This window comes from Oncorhynchus mykiss, chromosome 12, assembly GCF_057628025.1.
Source record: "Oncorhynchus mykiss isolate SJ-2025 chromosome 12, ASM5762802v1, whole genome shotgun sequence".
Classification (NCBI taxonomy): domain Eukaryota; kingdom Metazoa; phylum Chordata; class Actinopteri; order Salmoniformes; family Salmonidae; genus Oncorhynchus; species Oncorhynchus mykiss.
This window is the reverse complement of record NC_143033.1, coordinates 32,865,574-32,889,489: the sequence shown is the minus strand read 5'-3', so window position 1 is coordinate 32,889,489 and position 23,916 is coordinate 32,865,574. Positions and strand designations below refer to the sequence as shown.

At 43.0% G+C, this 23,916-nt stretch overlaps 1 protein-coding gene across 1 annotated transcript in view; it reads left to right on the top strand.

Annotated features, from left to right (window-relative positions):
- The window catches only part of uvrag (UV radiation resistance associated gene), a 153,905-nt gene extending 145,527 nt beyond the window's left edge, over positions 1-8,378 (top strand). The window contains exon 15 of the mRNA XM_021623519.3: positions 7,107-8,378. Coding sequence (XP_021479194.3) covers positions 7,107-7,917 — 811 coding nt within the window. The 3' untranslated portion in view covers positions 7,918-8,378. The remainder of the gene's footprint in view (positions 1-7,106) is intronic.
- The last annotated feature ends 15,538 nt before the right edge of the window (positions 8,379-23,916 follow it).

The following is a 23,916-nucleotide window of genomic DNA, read 5'->3' as shown; positions in this document are numbered from 1 at the left end:
CTCTGGAGCTGGCCTGGCCATGTACACACACCCTCTGGCGCACACACACACACACAGGTGCTTACCCAACATGCACACCTACTCTCACACGGTTTTGTTTCCGTCTCGAGAGCCTGCCTTACAAAAGCCTGCCTTGCCGAACAGACACGTACTCACACACACACATAACACACACACACACACAGGGCTGAAATACTCGTCAGGGGACGGCGGCTGGCTGTTCACACAGCAGACTTACAGCACCCTGTGTGTGGGTGAGAATGTGCAGTAAGCCTGAACAGGCCATAAGTTAGGTCCTCGTCACAGGACCCACATAGTTCTCCCCTCTAACTGACTCAGACAGCAGGTACTGGGGGACAGGAAGGTGGTCTGACTCGGGGGCTTCACACTGAAGTAGTGAAACATTGAAACGGGGAGGACATGCGTTCATTCCTGCTCTCCTTTTGCATGGGACTTATTTTATTGCCCTTCCTCCCCCCCGTATTACTTCCAGTTCCCCCCTTCCTGAAAAAGCCTAAATCCAGATACTATTTCCAGCGGAGGGGCCTAGCGTATGAAATATGGATGCATAAAAATGCTGTGCAGCAGCTGAAGGGAGTTAACTGGTAGACTGTGAGAGGGAAAGGGGTTTGATATCTGTTCCCCTCCCCTCTCCTCTCCTCCACTACTATACAGGGGTGGTGGTGTGGCGAGGGCATGTACAAGGGAACCATTTCCATCCATGAACTGCGTAGACGTTTCCCCCTCCATATAGAGCTTTCAGCATGCACAATACGCTGACCAGAAGGGCTCTTCTCATGCATGGGGATATGGGCTTCATCCAGGGAACTTCATTGGGAAGTACAGTGCACTGAGTGTACAAAACATTAAGCTCTTTCCTTGACACAGACTGACCAGGTGAATCCAGTTGAAAGCTATGGTCCCTTATTGATGTTGCTTGTTAAATCCACTTCAACCAGTGTAGATAAAGGGAGGAGACAGGTTAAATAAGGACTTTTAAGCCTTGAGACAATTGAGACATGGATTGTGTGTGTATGCCATTCAGAGATTGAATGGGCAAGACAAAAAATGTAGGTGTCTTTGAAAGCGGTATGGTAGTAGGTTCCAGGCGCTCCGGTTTGAGTGTGTCAAAAACTGCAACACTGCTGGTTTTCATGCTCAATAGTTTCCTGTGTTTCAAGAATGGTCCACCAACCACAGGACTTCCAGACAACTTGACACAACTGTGGGAAGCTTTGGACGCAGCATGGGCCAGCATCCCTGTGGAACGCTTTCGACACTTTGTAGAGTCCATACCCCGACGAATTGAGGATGTTCTGAGGGCAAATGTTTTGTACACTCAGTGTATATGATTGTTTAAGGTTTGTACTGTATGGAAAGAGGCTGTTTTTTTATGTTCCTACACCGATCCCTTCCTACTAAAACAGTTGCAAACAGAGTCAAGACGTATGTACATCTCAGTGGCACAGAATACACAGGTGTATAGAAGTGGAAGGACTTGGCCCCTTTACTTTAAAGAGACCTAAAAATGTTACGGAACCAAGCAAGTGGTTAAGGCAGCCAGAAACATTTGACTTGGAGGAACTTGCTTGCCAAGTTCAAAACGAACCCGTTAAGCTCCCATTTGTGGCTCCACATCTGTGGAGGCCCTGGCAGAGGTTCACAGGTCCTAAGCCCAGGCCGGTGCACCGAGTCTGGGGTGTGGGGGCTAGATGATTGAACACAGCCCCGGCACCGGCTGCTTCTCCAGCCGCCCGAAGATTCCCCCCAAAACCCCTGGTGAGAGAACAGTGATAACGATATTAAATCTGAACCCCTCCTTAACTGCCTTCAAACACACACAGTCCCAGAACACACAGGAGGAAATGTTTAGCCTGGATGGTGTATGTGTGTGCCTGCGTGCTGCGGGTCTCTATCTTCACTCCCGCAAATGTCCACCTGTGACAACCAAGCAAGTTCAGCCTAAATGGCCAATAACACAGTCAGGAATACTGGTCCTGGTCTGTGTCAGTAAGAAACTCAACATGCATTGCAGGAAAGCTGGTGGCACACATCCAGCACAGTAGGTGTTTCATTATGTGGAGATTATTGTTCCAGTTAAGTCATAGGGATGGTAGTTGATGAGATGGTAAGGGTAGATGCTTGATGTTGTGGAGGAACTCATACAGTATAATCAATCAAATGACGCTAATTTGTTTGGATGAGTTCGAGCATCCCGACACAGACACACTTACATGCTCTTGGTTGTGAGTTGCAGGGTGTGTGCCTGTGTTTGTCTGTATGTCTCTGTGTGTGTGTTAGCTGTGCGGTGCTCTCCATGGATGAGGCAGGAATGAACTGACATCTGGAGGAACGCTCCCTACCACCAGGTCTCTATGAATCAAACAGCGCAGCTCAGAACAGACCTGCTCTCCTCTATGTGTCACAGAGTACTGAGCCAGCAGGGCCAGCTGATCTCATTAGTAATTGCCATTCACTGAGGTACTCCATAGATCCCCACAGTTATGTCATTCTAACACAACATGTCACAAATGAACAGAATCTGTCTTACTGTGAGACAGTGTGTGGTACTGTAGTTCTCTGTGCCATACAAACTGCTGAGAATCAAGTCAAATACAACAGTGTGCAGTCACAATTGGCACCACTGTTAAGTGTTCATACTATCGACTTGTTCAATATGTTTAACATGCTGTGGTGATTTTCATACGATGGTTACGTTCTCTGTCTTCAAAAGGCCAGACTTGGACAGAGGAGACTTGCTCTATTACAATATTTTCATTTAAACTCCCCTCCACCCCATTAGTGTGTATTACAATATTTCAGTTATAGCATTTGGTTTAGTAGTTCCTGTGGGATTTCGGTTGCCACGACATCAAAGCCTGAATCTTATCTTCATTGTGTATTTTGGCTCTGATCACAGCTCCTTAGCAGGAATTGGAAATGAAGAGAGCTATGCCTTGAACCTGAAACAAGGCCTGTCTGAGGATAAGACAGCAGAAAATGTTTGGTTTAGTAAATTCCTGTCCTGCCTGGAATATCCAGGGCTGAGTCTGACACAGGCAGAGGAAGAAAGACCCCATTTAAAACAAACACGTTGGGAGGAGAAGTGGGCCTATCCGCCTCTGGGCCTGCCAAGTCTGGGCCTAATGGTTTAGGCAGAGGGCTCAGGTAGCTTTTATGTGGTGAAATCATTGACAAGGAAGTCCGCCGGGCTTAGAGGACTAGTAAAACTTAATGATGAGTTAGAACGTCCAGAGTGAAGTACTTTGTCCCTTTGGTTGTAAATCACAGGTCGTCCAATGTCCGCCCTGAAAGAGACAGGGATGCCTACAGTAGAGTATGCCTGGCTGTACTACCCACGCCAACACTGCAACCTACCATACTATACAACACTACTAGCCTGGATTTCAACTTGGTCCAAGTACAGTGCATTCGGAAAGTATTCAGACCCCTTGACTTTTTCAACATTTTGTTACGTTACAGCCTTATTCTAAAATGCTTAAATATTTTTTTTAATCCCTCATCAATCTACACACACTACTCCATAATGACAAATGGGTCATTGGTGGAGTGCTGCAGAGATGGTTGTCCTTCTATCTCCACAGAGGAACTCTGGAGCTCTATCAGAGTGCTGCAGAAATGTTTTGGTAACCTTCCCCAGATCTGTGCCTCGACACAATCCTGACTCTGAGCTCTACGGACAATTCCTTCGACCTCATGGCTTGGTTTTTGCTCTGACATGCACTGTCAACTGTGAGACCTTATATAGATAGGTGTGTGCCTTTCCAAATTATGTACAATCAATTGATTTTACCACAGGGGACATCTCAAGGGACATCTCAAGGATGATTAATAGAAACAGGATGCACCTGAGCACAATTTTGAGCATCATATTAAAGGCTCTGAATACTTATGTAAATAAGGTACTTCTGATTTTAGTTTTAATACATTTGCAAAAATTTTAAAAACCTGTGTTCGCTTTGTTAATATGGGGTATTGTGTGTATATTGATGAGGATGTTTTTAAATTTTTAATTAAAAAATAAATTAAGGGGGGGAAATCCATTTCTGAATAAGGCTGTAACGTAACAAAATGTGAAAAAAGTCAAAGGGTCTGAATACTTTCCAAATGAACTTTATGTATTGTTTATAGGCACAATGGGCTACTGTGTGAAAACTAGACCCTTCATTGCTTCCCTCCAATGGAGAGTTCTTCCTGTAAATCCGCCAATATTCCCTCCATCCCTCACCGTCCTCCCGCTCTATGGGTTCCAGGTTTTTCAACATTATTCAGGAAGTGTACTACTGCTCTCCCTTCCTCTGAGCAGAGCAATAATTACTGTATGGGGAGTGGTGCAAGGAGGGGGACAGCCTAATTGGTCTGAATAAAAAGCAATGTGTCAGGAGTCATACTGAGACAATGTGCTGCATGAAAAAATATTATGACAGCCCATTCAAGGAGATTTGTGGGGGTTAGCCTCCTCCCCCTCTCCTCCTGCCGCCACTCCTCAGACTCTTTACTACACTCTTGATTAAGGGACTTAACTTGACAGCTGTTTAAAGGAACCAATTTGGAGGGGAGCTAAATGTAACAAACAAACGTGCTCCAAACAAGAAATGCCTTATTATCCAGGCCTTATTATTGTGACATCTAAACACTCCCAGAAAAGAAGTGGTCATATGTTTTACGCAATGTGATTGTATATCATATCACTGTGTTTCGGAGCCAAAACGCATGAAGGCATCTGTGTTGGCCAGCTTTCTCCTGGATCCTAACCTGCGTTCTCCTGAAGCCGAGATGGATTACTGTGTGGTAGGGGTACTGGGAGAGGGCCAGGGAGAAACTAGAAGGATTGATATTAATTCAAATCAAAGATTGGATCAGTCTCAGAGCTCTTGCCACGAGGACGTCATTCAGCAGACAACAGACTGTAGGCAATCATTAGCTTGTTATAAATGATGCATTGAATGTTTGAAACTCCTGCTTAACAAACAGTCAGCTCCGTTTTTTCCAACCTGTCCTCTGTTTGATAGGGGCCCAGCCTGGACCACGGTTTGGGTTTGCTCGCTGGAATGATAATTCAGTTCTCATGGAAGGTCTCTTTTTATTCCCGTCTTCCAAATCAGGTTTTGTTTTTTAGTTTTGGAGCGTGCTCAAAACACCATAATAATTTTGTTGAGGAGTTCACAGATACAAATCATTAATGGCAAACCATTAAACTTTTGGCTTTTTTGAGAAAACTGATCAAGAGTTTTGAACAGCATGTTGTTTCTATTTAGCCTTGGTTTATGGGATATACTGTATAGTCGCTAAGGGCCAATGTGAAGGCAATTGCGTTAGATTATGTTTCCAGATAGACACGCACTGTGAATAAGTGCAGCACAGTGTATCCCCAGTTATTGCTCAGAATGAAGAGCTCTCATGCCAGGTTATCTCAACTCATTATCTTTATTTGTTTTACCTTGCATGAACGTTTGACCTCATCTTGTGTGTTCCTGTAAGCTGCTTATTAAATGCTGGCCGTGAGCTATAATTATGATCAGGTATGACATGGGCCATCCACTTTGTGTGGGTTTCCTCTTTTATAGGGCAGGTTGAGGACACTCTGCTGTCTTGTGTGTTTGTGTCCAATCAAAATCTAATTGTATTTGTCACGTGCGCCGAATACAACCTTACAGTGAAATGCTTACATAAAGGTCCTTAACCAACATTGCCGTTTTAAGAAAAAGAGTGTTAAAGTATTTACCAAAATAAACTGAAGTAAAAAAATATATATATATACATTATCTTCTGTGAGCTCAATGCACAGTTTTTCTAGAGATAACTCAGATCAAGCCTGAACATTGCGATGTAGTAGAGAGTTGTCATCTCCAACAGGCCAATATTCTTTATATTTTTGCCCAGAAAATGTGCTAATTAACTACAATTACCATAATCCATGGCCCGTCTACTTGTCCGGTTTGTGTGGGGCAGACACTGAGAGGGAGAGAATAGACAGAAGAACGTACGATCGAGAGGGATAGAGAGAAGTTGCTTTGCGACGTATCTACCCGAAAATAGATTTTCTAAGTGATTGATAGTTGGTATTCAGTCATCATGAATGTATCCCTTATTTACTTTGAAAAACTGTGATTATTTTTTAATCATCGAACTAAAACTGAACCGACCTCAAAAAACACTAATCGCTCAGCACTAGCATGCGTGTGTGTTTTTAAACCCTGTATGTGAACTGTTTTGTCAGTGCCCTGTGCTCTGCTGCCTCCACAGGGGGCAGGGGCTGCGGTTGGGACCCTCTTAACAAGCTACCATGTGTTGAGTCCTGAAGTACTCCATCAAACAGCTAGGCAATGACCAGTCAGTCGCTGTGTGTTTGAAACATTCCCCTGGCATAGGCCTCTAGGTCCTCTCTGTGTGCGTCTTGCTGCCACACGCTAGACTAGACTGTCTGGCGTCTGATACAGGGACATCACCACCCTGTGACCTCACCACCCCTTTAACCTGTTTAACTAGCCAGGATCACTTACCCAGGCTCCTCTGCTCTCTAACCAGCCACAGGTGGACCTCTGACAGCACAGGGACCCAATTTCACCTTTGACCCCATGAGATTTCCCCCCAATGTCTCCTCTCATACCTGAATGATCAGGTTAAGTATGGCTAAACAGCTATGGACCCCTTGTTTAAGTTAATTTACGGTTAGGGTTTGTATGGGACAGATGGGGGTTGCTCTGTCGTGTCTGTTATCTGTTATTCCGCAAAAATGTCCTGCATACTTTCTAGGACGCATGCTGTGAGCTTCCACTCTGCATGGCCCTGCCGTTGCATGAGCTGAGAATATGTTTCTGAATGTAATAATGGGGAGTGATTTGCAGTGGACCAGCTGTCTGGGATCTGGATCAGGAGGGGGAGAGATGAGATGCAGAACCATGTCTGATCAGAGAGGCCTGGGGGCTAGACAGGGGAGGGGAGCCTTCCTCCCTCTATCCTTCCCTCTCTCCATGACCCTTGGATGTGAAAGACTTATGAGCATATCCATCATATCCTCTTTCATTATTTCTTTCTTTCTCTCCCTACCTCCCTCTTTCTCCATCTCTCCTTCTCTCCCACAGTGACCGGCATCATGTCTCCAGCTCTATCCCGGTCCCGACAGGAGCCAAGTCTCAGATCAGTGTCTCAGCTGCGTCAGAGGTGGGTTTCCCCACCGACACCAGCTCTCCAGACCGGTGCTCACTGAGGAAGAGGGCCAGCTCTGAGGCCGACAAGCAGAAGTACAAAGCCTCTCTTCCTCCCAGCTACAACACGGCCATGGCCATAGACCAGCCCCAGGGGGGCCTGCCGCCGCCCTCCCCCTCCCTCAAACACATGTCCTCCTCCCTGGACGCTAGCATCGACCTGGCCAAGACTCTGGAGGTCCAGGCACAGCAGACACCAGCCCGAGGAGAGGAGGATGGAGACGGAGAAGTAGAGGTGGTGGAGGTGGAGCAACTGCCTTCCACCACCACAGGAGGCTCAGATTGCCCCACTCCGGCTCGGGACAGCACCATTGAGGAACTGGAGGAGGTGGCACTCACCAGCCAGCAGAATACCATGAACGGCTCAGTGGTGCCAGGCTACGGGCTGGCGGGGCCCACAACTGGGCTAACAGTGACCATGGCATTGAACCCAGAGTTGTGCTGCTCGGTGGAGCAGGCAGAGGAGATCATGGGGACTGAGGCCACAGGCCTGGGACTGGGGGACGGGGCCAGGCTGGAGGACTACCCCTGCATCCCCGTGGAGCACGCGGTGGCCGTGGAGTGTGATGAGCAGGTGCTGGGCGAGCTGGATGCCGCCGGCTTCGAGGAGTTCTCCCGCCGCATCTATGCACTAAATGAGAACATGTCCAGCTTCCGCCGGCCACGCAAGAACTCCTCTGAGAAGTGACAACAGGAGAGCAGGACCTGAGGGGAGGGCTGGGCTGGGGGGTGAGGGCAGGACTGGAGTCACAGGACACATGAGTCAGGGACATGAACTTAGTGGAGAGGAGGAGGGGTCCTGTGTGTTTTGGTGTGTGTGTCACTCTCCCTCTCTCCATGCATCAATAGAAATCAAACATAGGAACTACGATATTTGGAATGTGACAAATTTGCACTTCTCGAAAAACATGTATATCAGAGGAGGCTGGTGAGAGGAGCTATAGGAGGACAGGCTCATTGTAATGACTGGAATGGAATTCATGGTACAGAGTCAAACACATCCAACATATGGAAACCACGTTTCACTCCGTTCCATTTTTTCTATTGCAGCCATTACAATGAGCCTGTCCTCCTATAGCTGTTCTTACCAGCCTCCTCTGATTTCTATAATCCTTTGAAATGAAATAAAGCAAATGTTTGTGGTTGAAACACTTCCGCAGCTTTCTTTTTTCAGGATGCATGGCAATGCTGTGGAAGGGAGGGAGGGGGTGTTTGTGTTGTGACCACCTTTAAACACACAAAATGTATCCTTCCTCCCTTCCTTGAAGTAACCAGTAATCTAACATGAGCAGCTTGATGAAAGCTATAGAGTTTTCACTTGCACCTGTCCAGTCCTTGTACCTGTCAGTAATAACTTCAAGGGAAGGAGAGATGAATTTGAACAAAGCCAGGGTCTTCAGCATGGCTGACAGAGGAAAGGAGGTACTGCAAATTGACCGGTCACTAGGCCAGGGCAGCTTAGACCGTTGGCCCAATCAGATACTCCGTAACTGTTACGCCCTGCACCTCCAGGTCCAACAGCCATTGGACAGGGCTGCCCTGTTTTTATCTCAAGGGACCATGACATGTGGGAGGGAGGCTTGAGCTCATGGCACATGGCAGGGATACAGTGCAATTTCTCTGTCTTCTCCATACCCGGTTTTTATTTTTTTACTATTTTAATAAGCCCCATTAATATAAGTATTAATATAAAGTCTAATAATTCACATATTATTCAATAGACCAAAAACATTTCTGGTGTGTACTTAGGGTCGGAAACTTTCCGTTAATTTTCTGGAATTTTTCCGGACATTTTCCATGGGAATTTAAGCCCTGGAATTTGGGGAATTTTGTCTAAATTTATCAAAACATGTAGCTTATAATAGTGAACCTTTTTTGTGGGATACACATATGGCAATTCTAGGTCTTGGGGCATATTTTGGTTAAACTATCCCCAATTAAATGGAATTGCAACCCTCTGCATGCACAGTGCATTCTTTCATCACATGTACAGCTGATTCTCAAGATCTTGCACACTAATGAGATGCTATTGAGCCCACACTACTACACTGTTTGAGCCAAGGACTACATGCTTTCTGGTAAGTTTTGATTACAATACTGGGTGGGGTGAATATATTTTATATGACGTACATGATTCTTTGTTAACTAGAAAAGATTAGCCTACTGCAAAGTTTGTTTTAAATCATTTCTAACTTGTTAACAATTCTGCTAGTTAGTTTTTGCTACCATGTGGGGTTTAGCTTCTTAATTCACCTGTTTCCATATATGTTTCATTTTAAAACATTTATCTTACAAAGAAGTTATTTAATCTAACTGCTTAACTATTTATCTGTACATGGAATAGTATTTGGTTTTTGTTTTACACATTTTTTTCTAATCTTTACAGGAAAATGCCACTGGCACTATCTGATGTGTGGAGACATTTCACTGCAGCTAATGTAGAAAAAAGAGCTGTGTACATTTGCAAATACTTTGCCAAATCATATGTGAAGAATGCAACAAAGATGCAGAATCATCTGGCCAAGTGCATGAAGTTCCCTGAGCGCTCACAAAAAGCAACCTTTGACAAAAGTCCCTCTACTTCTATTCGAGGTGAAAATGATGAATCAGACACCTTATTGATAGCAACAGCTCATGGTCCTCCTGGAATCAAATGGGTTTTTTTACACTGTGGAGGAACGTAGTCAGAGAAATTATGATGAATGTCTTGCTCGAGTTGTGTATGCAACTGGTTCACCTCTGATGCTCACAGGCAATGTGTATCAGAAGAGATTTCTGAATGTTCTTCGCCCAGCATACACCCCTCCAACCAGACATGCTTTAGCTACTCATTTGTTGGATGCAGAGTTCAAGTGAAGGTCAAGCGAACCATAGAGAAAGCAGACTGTATTGCAATCATCTCTGATGGGTGGTCGAATGTTCGTGGGCAAGGAATAATTAACTACATCATCTCCACCACTCAACCAGTATTCTACAAGAGCACAGACACAAGGGACAACAGACACACTGGTATCTACATTGCAGATGAGCTGAAGGCAGTCATCAATAACCTTAGACCACAGAAGGTATTTGCACTGGTGACAGACAATACTGCGAACATGAAGGCTGCTTGGTCTAAAGTGGAGGAGTCCTACCTTCACATCACACCCATTGGCTGTGCTGCTCATGCATTGAATCTGCTCCTCAAGGACATAATGGCACTGAAAACAATGGATACATTCTACAAGAGATCCAAGGAAATGGTTAGGTATGTGAAGGGTCAAGTTATAGCAGCAATCTACCTCACCAAGCAAAGTGAGAAGAACAAGAGCACCAGATTTAAGCTGCCCAGCAACACCCATTGGGGTGATGTTGTCATGTTTGACAGTCTCCTGGAGGGGAAGGAGTTTCTCCAAGAAATGGCCATATCACAGTCTGCCGATATGGACAGCCCCATCAAGAGGATTCTCCTGGATGATGTATTTTGGGAGATAGTGGTAAGCAGCCTGAAACTACTGAAACCTATAGCAGTAGCCATTGCACAGATTAAGGGAGACAATGCCATACTGTCTGATGTTCAGACTCTGCTTGCAGATGTAAGAGAATAAATCCATACTGCCTTGCCCACTTCACTGTTGCTCCAAGCAGAGGAAACTGCAGTTCTGAAATACATCAAAAAGTGTGAAGACTTCTGCCTGCATCGTATATGTTGGACCCAAGTATGCTGGCAAGAGCATCCTGTCTGGCGCACAGATGAACAAGGTCTATGGTGTCATCACTACCATGTCTCGCCACCTTGGCCTTTAATGAGGGCAAGATTCTTGGCAGTCTGGTGAAGTACATTTCCAAGCAAGGGCTTTTGGATGTGGATGCGATATGGCAGTTGTGCCAACATGTCTCATCAGCCACCTGGTGGAAGAGACTTTGTGGATCTGAGGCTCTTTCCTCTGTTGACTCCATCATTTAGGCCAAGTGGTTAGAGCATTGGATTAGCAACCGAAAGGTTGCAAGTTCGAATCCCCAAGCTGACAAGGTACAAATCTGTCGTTCTGCCTCTGAACAAGGCAGTTAACCCACTGTTCCTAGGCCGTCATTGAAAATAAGAATTTGTTCTTAACTGTTAAATAAAGGTTAAACAAAACAAAAAAACATTCCAAATCCCACCAACATCAGCCGCCTCAGAGCGCAACTGATCCTTGTTTGGGAACACACCTACCAAGCGCAAAACAGGCTGACCAATTGGTTGAAATTTGAGGCTTTTTGAGGCTTTTTGTGCCTGACAATCAGCCATCCTCAACAAGGTTGGAAAGTGACAGTGAAGATTAGGCCTCAGAGTCTGATGTCCAAGAGGTGGACATTGAGGAGGTCCAGGCAGAAGACATGGAAGCCTGAGAGGAAGACAACCAAAGCTTTCATTTCAAGACTATCATTTAACAGAAGTATGCTGAAAATGTTTTTGGGAGATCCGATGGATCATTGGGGATCATTCAATATTCCCTTTCTTTTGTTGTTCAGTGAAATCATCCATTGTGAAGAGTCAACTCATTTAATTAAAGTTCATTTTGTAACTAAATAGTTTTTTAAAATTCTGTTGGAAGGATTTAATCATTTGCAATTATGTCTACTTATGATAAGGTAAAAGGTTTATGTTTCTGTCTCCATATGATATGGTAAATATATCCAATGCAAGAAAACATCTACATTTAAATGGTATTAATATTAATTTGCATATATTTCCGTTAATTCCCATATATTCCTGTTAATTCCCACAGAAAGTTTTCACCTCTGAATATTCCCCAAAATGTGCAAACCTATGTGTACTGTATGCTGTTGGAATGTCTCACTCAGGCCTTACATGTTGATGAGACATATACTGTCCACCTTTTAAATGTTCGTCTTCGTGTTTTGTTTTTTTTTATAGTTTTTCTTACATTTCCCTGTTGAACTCCTTTTTTTCTTGCACTGGTATTCATTGGCAATGTGCGTTATTTATAATGTCTCACTGAGTTTGTGTTTTTGTTTTAAAGGAATTCATGCATTATTCTTTTCCCTCATAGGCAATCAGTCAGTAATTGATAACATTGTAAAGTAGTAGAACAGTCATCAGACCTGGGTTCAAGTCTTTAAAATACTTACATACAATTTGGGTCTAACTGTGTCCCCTGTGTATTGCTCTGGGAAAGGACCACAGAGATTTCTGTAGACAAGCTGATATGGTCAACTGATTTTTTTTATTATGATCAAGTACTGTTGAAATGGATTGTATTTATGATGAGAGATTGATAGTAGAGACGGATAGTAGATCATTTCCATAAAATGCTATACAGTATGTGACCATGTACATACAGTTGAAGTTGGAAGTTTACATACACCTTAGCCAAATACATTTAAACTCAGTTTTTTCCTGACATTTAATCCTAGTAAAAATTCCCTGTGTTAGGTCAGTTAGGATCACCACTTTATTTTAAGAATGTGAAATGTCAGAATAATAGTAGAGAGAATGATTTATTTCAGCTTTTATTTCTTTCACCACATTCCCAGTGATTCAGAAGTTTACATACACTCAATTAGTATTTGGTAGCATTGCCTTTAAAGTGTTTAACTTGGGTCAAACATTTAGGGTATCCTTCCATAAGCTCCCCACAATAAGTTGGGTGAATTTTGGCCCATTCCTCCTGACAGAACTGGTGTAGTCAGGTTTGTAGACCTCCTTGCTCACATACGCTTTTTCAGTTCTGCCCACAAATGTTCTATAGGATTGAGGTCAGGGCTTTGTGATGGCCACTCTAATACCTTGACTTTGTTGTCCTTAAGCCATTTTGCCACAACTTTGGACGTATGCTTGGGGTCATTGTCCATTTGGAAGACCCATTTGCGACCAAGCTTTAACTTCCTGACTGATGTCTTGAGATGTTGCTTCAATATATCCACATAATTTCCATCCTCATGATGTCATCTATTTTGTGAAGCGCACCAGTTCCTCCTGCAGCAATGCACCCTCACAACATAATGCTGCCACCCCTGTGCTTCATGGTTGGGATGGTGTTCTACGGCTTGCAAGCCTCCAAACATAACGATGGTCATTATGGCCAAACAGTTCTATTTTTGTTTCATCAGACCAGAGGACATTTCTCCAAAAAGTACAATCTTTTTTTATGGTGGTTTTGGAGCACTGGCTTCTTCCTTGCTGAGCGGCCTTTCAGGTTATGTCGATATAGGACTCATTTTACTGTGGATATAGATACTTTGGTACCTGTTTCCTCCAGCATCTTCACAAGGTCCTTTGCTGTTGTTTTGGGATTGATTTGCACTTTTCGCACCAAAGTACGTTCATCTCTAGGAGACAGAACGCGTCTCCTTCCTGAGCGGTATGACGGTTGCGTGGTCCCATGGTGTTTATACTTGCGTACTATTGTTTGTACAGATGAACGTGGTACCTTCAGGCGTTTGGAAATTGCTCCCAAAGATGACCCAAACTTGTGGAGGTCTACAATTTAATGTCTGATGACTTTTGCTGATTTCTTTTGATTTTCCCATGATGTCAAGCAAAGAGGCACTGAGTTTGAAGGTAGGCCTTGAAATGCATCCATAGGTACACCTCCAATTGACTGAAAGGATGTCAATTAGCCTATCAGAAGCTTCTAAGCCATGACATAATTTTCTGGAATTTTCCAAGCTGTATAAAGGCACAGTCAACTTAGTATATGTAAACTTCTGACCCACTGGAATTGTGATACAGTGAATTATAAGTGAAATAATCTGTCTGTAAGCAATTGTTGGAAAAATGACTTGTCATGCACAAAGTAGATGTCCTAACCGACTGGCCAAAACTATAGTTTGTTAACACGACATTTGTGGAGTGGTTGAAAAAGCGAGTTTTAATGACTCCAACCTAAGTGTATGTAAACTTCCGACTTCAACTGTATACTTTTGTATGGAGAGTGTTTATTATTAAAGACTTTCAGTCCAATAGCATGGATGTATGTAGCCCCCTGTACACTGGTCTACCTGTGTTTGTTTCAGAGGTGTGAATGGGCATGTGTGTATGCATTTTATTTAACCTGTATGTATCCAGGTTATAGCCTGGTACCAGACCTGTTTGGCATGATAAGTGGTGAGATGATGACACAAACAGATCTGGGACCATGCTATCCAGGTAAGTCTCACTGAGGTTTTTTAAATTGATTTAACCTTTATTTAATCAGGGAGTCATACTGAGACCAAGGTATCTTTTACAGATGAGCCCTAAATGACGTAAAATACACACATCGAAATAAATACAAAATGCAACCAGAAAAAAAATAATTAAAAAATAAATAAATAAAAAATAAATACAGTCATCAGTAATAAGGTCCTCAATCAGCTTTCTGATTTGCCCTAGAGGAACCAGAACATAACATTGAAGAACATTTTGAAGATCGTTCCACAAGGAGGGTGCAAGAAAACTCCAAGCTGATTTACCTAACTCATTAGAGACCAAAGGAATTCCCAGAGTTAACATCCCTGAGACCATCTGTGGTCAAATCTCTTTTGCACGAGAGACCTATGGTTCTGTGTCTCCACGTGTTGTTGTGTGGGTGTGTGCATTATGTAAATAGACATATCGAGTCAGGGATGATGTGCTTGTGAGTGTATGTTGGAGTGTAAATGAATGAGTCGGGTGTAGTTCTGTCAGCAGGCTGATGCTGCAGTCAGGCCAGGTGGTCTAGTCCAGCCCCTGTCCTCTGGCTCCCCTTCAGCCCCCTTCTGGATGACACACACGTACCTCATTAGCTAGAATTTAAACGGCAAACAGTCATTATAAACTAAAGAATACTCAGTCTTTCATAGATTACATTTTTCTTTATTTGAGTTTATTTGATTTAATTGCCAGATGTCCAAACTTCTACCTTTCACTTTAACTGAAATAGAGACCACAGATTATTAACTTTGTGTTTCAGTAGCCAGGTGTCTTCAGAATGGTCTGTAAAGCCATGTAGATCAGTGGAGGCTGCTGAGGGGAGGACGGCTTATAGTAATGGCTGGAATGGAGTCAATGGAATGGTATCAACCACATGGAAACCACATGTTTGATACCATTCCATTGACTCCATTTCAGCCATTTTTACGAGCTGTCCTACCCTCAGCAGCCTCCACTGACGTAGATTAGATTTGTCTTTATTAGGTAACGGTATCTTCATAGCTCCCAGATAGCAGTTGGTTGGTTGCAGCTGTGAAGTGAAGAGACGACCAGTGAGCGCCTGCATTTCCAACCATTCTAGACATCCTCACCACAGCATAAAAGACATCAGTGTTTGTCTTCTCCATAGCTGACATACCTTCATAATGATGCCATAAAAGTATTTTTTAAGAAGGAACGAAAAACAAATGAAAGGACTGTTGTCACATATTAACTAAATTGACATTCCTTCAGCCTATTGGATGGTTTCAGTGTGGAGGAAGGGGCTTCCAGGTCCTGCCTGCTTGTTCTTAGAAAGCCTTTCATCTCTAATTGAGTTAAATGACCAGAAAGAGGAGGAGGATAAGAGTTAGAGGGCTTGTTCTACAGACATGGCACTGTGGAGGTGCATTAAGACCTCAGGCAGTTTTACATTTCCCTCCTATCTCCAATATCTCTATTATGCGGTTAACAATTCAAGACCTGTCTTCATACTGAAAGAGTATACCTCTACCCATCTTCCTTTATTCTATATTTAGTGTTTAGGGCATTAAGGAACTAGACGACAATGAGTTTCCTCCATTTTGTACAACCCAAGTCATGTCCCTGTCCTATACTGAGGTTATCCTCAGCCAGTTGTGCCATGCACTTCTGGTCCACTCCATCCTGACAAACAGCATGGCCAACAAATGATGTCCTCTTGTCATCTTGTATGTGATATTATAACAGCATGTTCTTTTAACGAGTTACATGCCTGACAAGAAAATGCTGCAGCATTTCCTGGGGCATTTGTTATGCAATGAGTCTATTCTGCCTGTTTGAGGCCCTTGGTTACCACTGTAGGAAATAACCCAATAACCTGAGTAACCTAATATCCCAACTCAAAGAGCTGCATTGGCTCGCTCAAATTGGGTTACAAACCACTGGATTCACTTGTGCCATACATTCTGGGAGCCAAATACATCTGTGAGGTATGTCGATGGATTACAAACAACATTGTATATAGACTTTTTCTACTGTATTATTGACTGTATGTTTGGTTATTCCATGTGTAACTCTGTGTTGTATGTGTCGAACTGCTTTGCTTTATCTTGGCCAGGTCGCAGTTGTAAATGAGAACTTGTTCTCAACTTCGACAACCTGGTAAAATAAAGGTGAAATAAAAAAAAACATCCGCACCGGGGGCAAGGCTAGAGATGCCACATTCAAGGAGCGGGACACTAATGTAGACTCTTATAAGAAATTCCGCTATACCTTCAGACAAACAATCAAACAGGCAAAGCGTGACTAAGATTGAATCCTACTACACCAGCTGTGATGCTCGTTGGATGTGGCAGGTCTTGCAAATTATTACGGACTACAAAGGGAAACCCAGCCGCGAGCTGACCAGTGACACGAGCGTACCAGACAAGCAAAATGCCTTTTATGCTCGCTTCGAGGCAAGCAACATTGATGCATGCATGAGAGCACCAGCTGTTCCAGATGACTGTGTGATCATGCTCTCCGTAACAGATGTGAGCAAGACCTTTAAACAGGTCAACATTCACAAGGCTGTTGAATTTGTACCTTTGGAACAATGTCAGATCTTCAACGTTATATCCACTATCAGAAAAACACTATAGGTTGGGCAGCACCTTCTACTAGAGAGTTGATCTATCTACAGCTCTTCCAGGGTTTTAACCAAGCCTAGCCCTTCGTAGCATTAATATTTTTAACTACTACCAATGTGTTATCGTGAGAATGATTTATTGAGAGATCTCTTAATTACTCAATATAATCACTGTCATTCCAAAGGGTAGGTTTTAAAATTAAATGTAACCATACTTTAAAACTCATATATCATCAATTATATTATTTAGGCCTATATAGCATTTGCGTAGTCATCAACAGCACTTGTTTCCAGTAAAAAGCGTAGGGTTTCAAGCTTTGGTTGACTTCAAATTTATCTACAAATTAATATTTGATATGTTGGATTCAAGTCTCCATCTCAACCAAAAATCAAGTTAAAGAATAGGACTAAATCAAATTTGATTAGAAGTAGTCCTTAGATTTTTGATTGAGATGGAGATGTGAATCCAATATATGAATTATTAATTTGTAGACAAACTGGATATTGAATTGTATTTAGTTGTCAACGCAACCAAATATCAACATTTGAAAGATGTATTTTCTGCTTGGATAGTTCCATCTGTGCCACTGATTTTAATCTGGCTTTAATTCCAGTTTGTCTACAAATTACTTATTGATATGTTGGATTCACGTCTCCATCCTATTCTTTAAATTCTTTAACTTTAACTCTTTAACATATCAATTGTTAATTTGTAGACAACCTGTAATTAAAGACAAACTAAGTCAGTGGCACAAAATATGCATATCCTTCAAATGTTGATATTTGGTTGCATTGTCAACCAAACACAATTCAATAATAATTTTGTAATACAGTAAATATCCTAAAGTTTCCAAACTGATGTAATGTAACTGATGTAATGTAATGTTATTCAACCTTAAAATTAGTAACACATCCCGGACCACATTGTGAGGTTAACCTACTGTAACTATAAATGCCTTCTTATGTAATCATAGAAAGTGTATCCAAGATAGCATGCAAAGGTTGCAACTGTGGAGATCTTCAAAATTGCTATAATAATCTGTGCAGAATCTTGAACTGCATTCATCACTTGCACTGTGTACTTTTCATATAATCTCAACTGCAATCCAGGACATGTGGTTGAGCTATTAGACTAAGCACAGTGATAACACATTAAGTTGTTGCATAAATACAAATATCTGACATTGTGTTCCCATTTGAACTTTGTTGTTGAAGGTGCAGTAATAACACATTGGAAATTCAACAAACTTCTGATTGTCTTTTTGAGTGGGTGAATAAAGGTTGAAATCTCATTGATCAACATCTCAGCCAAACATTACCCAAATGTCCACGTTGAAATGATGTGTTGTGCCCAGTGGGTGTAGTCCTTGACAAGGATCAGATCAAATGAGACGTAAATGATAAATCCTTCAGTGTCACGGAGGTTCACTGTCCTTCAACGCAGACACTCAGGACCAGATTTACGTAGGCTTTGCATTAGTTTACATTTTATATTTATTTAATACCAAACACAGCTATAATGTGGAACTGTCTTTTTTACATTGTACACTCAACTCATCTATTTTATTTGTAACCTTTTATTGTACCGTTCATGGTTTATAGTTTATTGCACTAATGCAAGCACTATATCTGTCCCTGAGTTTTTTCAGTCTCCAGGTCTGCTACATAAGACTGTTTCCTGCTTCCACAATCCTATAAGCTCTCTCTCTCTCTGTGCACTGTGTCTGTCTTCTCAACCCTAATCCTGTACAGGTGCCTTAGACTCTGAGCCCTGGGTTGGAACACAGGCACAGCCCCGCTGCCTGCTGGGAATGCCACCTCAGCCAATCACAGCGACAGCAGAGAGAGAGATGATGTCGCCTTAGGAACCCAGGTAAGGAGTTGTGATATGGTGTATATATGTACAGGTCTATACTCTGTTCAGGGGGAATTTGTTAAGCATACAGCAAAGGCCTCTAACTCAGTAATGTAGAAATCTTCATAGGGAGAGTGAGCAGGCCTTATTCATTCTATGCTCCCATGCGTAAACCCATCTCGGTACGTGTGAGATGCTGCGCACAGCTTGAGAGTTCATAATGGCCATTGTGTCAGGCCTGCTGGCCTGTTCACCATCAGCGCCACCTCGCAAAATACACACCGGCCAAATCAGTGCACAGGTCACAGTGTGATTGAGCCCCCAGCTTTATAGCTGCGAGTGAGTGAGAGTTTGTATGTGTGTGTGTGTCTATATATGGATTAATAAGAGAATACTCCTTTCCACCAGGGTGTTTCCTACACGTGCATTACCAACACACACAGCACCTTGCCTTATTAAAAACAACGGCAAGTTGTGGGACCATCTATAGAAAATTCCATTCCAGCAACATTATTTCACTGTCATAGAGTTCAATGCAATGCAGGCAGAGTGTACTCTACTGTATGAGTGTGTGTAGTGATTGTATGAGTAATGCTACTTGCCTTGCCCCATCAGCAGTCCATTTAAGGAGCATGAGAGATGATGAGAATGAGACGAGAGCTCGAGTCAAAAATCGGATCTGGCACGCGTTCAACAGTATGGGTTTAAGTCAACAGAGAGAGAGAGAGAGAAGTGGAGTTTTTAATTCATTAGTGAGCAGAGACCTCATACTGTGACCATAATTCTTTATAGCTGGATTATAGTCATAATACAAGGATAAGGGGAATAGGTTACGAGCATGAAGGGAAACCGCTCTGCTCTGGTCCCCATGTCTGAATGAGAAATGGCTGAGCCATGGCGTGTCATATCCCAGCCTGGTCTCCTCTACTCTCCTCTCATGGGCTCTGGTCCTGTAACTGTGGACTGTGTGAGCATGTCCAGGCCATGCCATGCTGCATTGCAGCCCAGTCGTTTCAACCATCTCAGCCGCCCAATCCAGTCTGGTCCATCTGGCTGGAATCTTCCGGCCTGGCCTGGTGTCCCCAATCTCTTCAGCAGTAACGCCTCATTCAAAAAAAAAAAAACTCCAGTGTTTTCGTTTAAAAGCCCAAATATTTCCCTCTCTCCACAAATCTGACTTTTATGGGGCTGACTCTTCTCTCTCCACAAAGCTGACTTTTATGGGGCTGACTCTTCTCTCTCCACAAACCTGACTTTTTTGGGGCTGACTCTCTTCTCTCCACAAACCTGACTTTTATGGGGCTGACTCTCTTCTCTCCACAAACCTGACTTTTATGGGGCTGACTCTCCTCTCTCCACAAACCTGACTTTTATGGGGCTGACTCTCTTCTCTCCACAAACCTGACTTTTATGGGGCTGACTCTCTTCTCTCCACAAACCTGACTTTTATGGGGCTGACTCTCTTCTCTCCACAAACCTGACTTTTATGGGGCTGACTCTCCTCTCTCCACAAACCTGACTTTTATGGGGCTGACTCTCTTCTCTCCACAAACCTGACTTTTATGGGGCTGACTCTCCTCTCTCCACAAACCTGACTTTTATGGGGCTGACTCTCTTCTCTCCACAGCCACATGTTGAGCCTCATGAAACGCATTTGTGTGGAACTGATTTCATTGGAGAGATATCAATATTGGGATTGGAGAGATGTTAGGGGAATATACTGGGCAAAGAATAACATCGCAGTGACCATGACGGTTCCTTTTTGGGCTTTTGTGAAATGAAAACCATAGGGCACAATCGCTTAGGGCTGACGTCAGCGCACTTAGAAGCGAGCTAACAAGCTCATATGAACACTGTGTGTTAAATTAGCATTTGAACACTTTGTGGCTTGGGATGGGGAGAGAGGAATACACCCAAAGCGCACAATACATTTTTTAACAGAAGTCCCCTTCGGCTAACAATAGATAACAATATTGTGAAAGCCCTCTCACTACACCAAAGGAAAGATCAAATGTTTTACTGGATGATAAGTTGGTTGAACAGCAACATAATATGGCTACATGTGTTTCTGTAAAATGTGTAGTCTTGGACTCATTCATTCTTTATTTTCTCTATGAGGGACAGCCATGCATTAGTAGATGATGTGTATATTGTGACTGGTAGGATGAGTGACCATCCTCTCACCATACTACTCTTCACAACATTGGCACCCTGTAGACCTTTTTATCAATTCTGATAGAATGTGCATGAGGAGTGGGGAGGGCAGCTGTACGTTGACAGGTGTCCTTTCAGCCATGTATACCCAGATACATTTAGCAGGCAGCAGACCTGACTGGGAGGATTAGTAGACCTACTGCATCAGTTCTGTTAAAAGATACATGGAGAGAGGAGGGGCAGCTACAGTATGTTGACACTTTCAGCCATCTATACCCACCCATATGTCCTTTGTAAGTGTCTATCAACATTCTAAAGCCCCTCTTTTCTGCTTTACAGCAGAGTTCCTCAGCTGCTTAGACAGAGCAGTTACAACTGTTATCTGGTCAGTCTCTCCCCTATGCCAAACTGTTCCTCCAGAGGTCTGCAGACATTTGGCCGATTCGAACCTGACTTGACTGATTAGAATCTGAATGTTGACTCACACCGTGATAATCCTGTTCCATTGTGGTTCTGTGCCTTACCACCTGGTTGTTGATAATCGGAGCTCATCTTTTAATGAGACACGTGAACACAGCAAGGATGTATTGAGAAGCCAATCATATATTTTACCAGGGAAGACCGTTGTACCTTTTATATCAGAAGACCCAGGAGGTTGTCTCACTGTTAATTGTCTCGTCATGTTGCCCAGGTGTATTGAAGCCTTTAGATCAGAAGCCATTCCTGACCACAGGACTCATGCTAGGAGATTTACTCTGTTCTGTGGGCTGTTTGTCAGAGTATAAAGGCTGTTCACTGTGAAGGTAAGAATGGCTTCCATCCTGCAGTGATGCTTTGATATCAGAGGCAATAGCTCAATTGAAACACTGACTGAATCAAACAGGGCCTTCTGAAGTACAGTACAGTATGTGCAGATGTATCGGTCTGGATAACTTTTCAACCTGTTTTTTTCTGTTCTTCTTCTGTTAAATCTGTGGTGACGTTTTTTGCCTCTGGGCTACCAATTGCTATGCATACCTATGGGCAGCGGTGGAACGCCCTAGACGGCCGAACCCGACAGTTGGTTTTAGGTATGTATCTGGGGTTATTATTTTCAGCAAACCATTCATCAATGTGTCAGCTTAATTTCTTACAAACCTCTCTGGTGTTCTTTCAGACTTGTCAAACCTCTCCGTGGAAACAATTCTGTGGCCAAGTCATCCTGGGACATGCTCTCTGTATTCAACATCCAACTCTGAAAGCTTGCTGTATTATTTGCTGCTTTAAAAGAAGAGATTGAGATTTAAGTAGATAACTGAAGGAACATTCATTGCTAATGTCTTCATCGGCGTTCTCAATGCACACACAAATTAAACAGATACACGCAGCACAGAGTATCCAACTTCCACATGGTGTTCAGCCAGTATCCGCTATGCCTCAGAGTGCAGTTAGATCTGAAAGGGCTCCATTAACAGTTGTCAGGCACCCAGTCAGATCAGGCTTGTGGTCTTATGAAGGGAAACATGCTATGTAGGAGCCAGGGTCCGCAAAATATAATATATTTATAGACAAATATTTGATTTGACACTAAAATACTGTTCTATTTAATTATGTGAGGTTCATCAGGCTCATTCATTGGTCATCATTGGTCATACAGCTCATTCATTGGTCATCCTCTTCCAACATAGTCATTTCAGTGTCAGCCAGACCATTTAGCCTAGTGCCCTTTTCCCTCCATTCTTCCTTAGTTGTCATGTTTTCTGTGGATTATTTCCATTCATTTGCTTCCTGCTGAATTTGGGCACTCTGCAGAATACATAAACATCTTGGATCAAATCTAGTACATTAGACATAGTCCTAGAGATGGAAGGAAACATATAATTTTGTATTGTATTGATTCAGCTTTAAGTAATGGTGCATAACAGTACATTTTAGGCTCACTAAGCATCCAGCAAAGAGAAACCTGTGATCTTCAATGTACAGAGTATTTTACAAGGCATTTGAGCAAGCAAAGGAAAGTTGTGTAATCCACATTGTTACCCTTCAGTTGCAACTTTCATGGCAGTCTGTATGGAAGTCTTGTTGTATTTTCCCTCATTTATGTCAATCATATATTAATTATTTGCCCCCCCCCCGTACACACACACACTACACACACACACGTTATACACCCACTGTTGGGTGCTAGGGAGGTTGAGAAGTCGCTGTGTTCCATGCATTCCATGTCAATCTCTAGGTCCTTAAGGACTAGTTTCCATCAGAACATGCCATAGCTCTGTAACTCGGGACCCTTCCAACGATCTACTCCTTGGCTCCAGCTCTGCTCTGCGACCGTTCTGGCAAACTCCACTCATTACTTACGTTATGTTCACCCTCACTTCTCTGACCAATTTTCAGAGAGGCGAACCCCGACAAATTGTTGTTATTCAAGAACTTATGAAATTCAGTATCATTGCATAATGGGAATGAGCCAGCAGTCAGGGCCTCCGTGGTACAAAGATGGAAAGAGAGAGAGAGATGGAAAGACACCCCCGATGTAATGAAAAAAAATAAGGGAAGAAAGGAGTTGTCAGCCTTTTGAAGAGTAATGAGAAATACTTGCTCCTGTCTGTCACTATGTGGCTCCTCTTTAAAGGACAGGCCTGTCTCTCACTGCTGAAAGATGTGCCAATCACAGCTAGTCGCAGACAAGATTCCCACATCCTCCTTTCTAATGTATAGACAGGGAGTCTGACCTGCTCTTATTGTATGGCTGGGTTTCGTCCTTCTCCCTTTGTCATGTTTTTATTTTTGCTCCATCATAAAGAATGCAACGCTTTTGTTTAGGAGCCATGTCAAATCTCAAGGTTGTAAATGAAACCTATAACATTCTACAACATTCCTGGGTTTAATGCTGTCCTTGTCACATCAGTGGTCCATTAGAAGCCCTTGACATTGATATTATTTGTCCTTC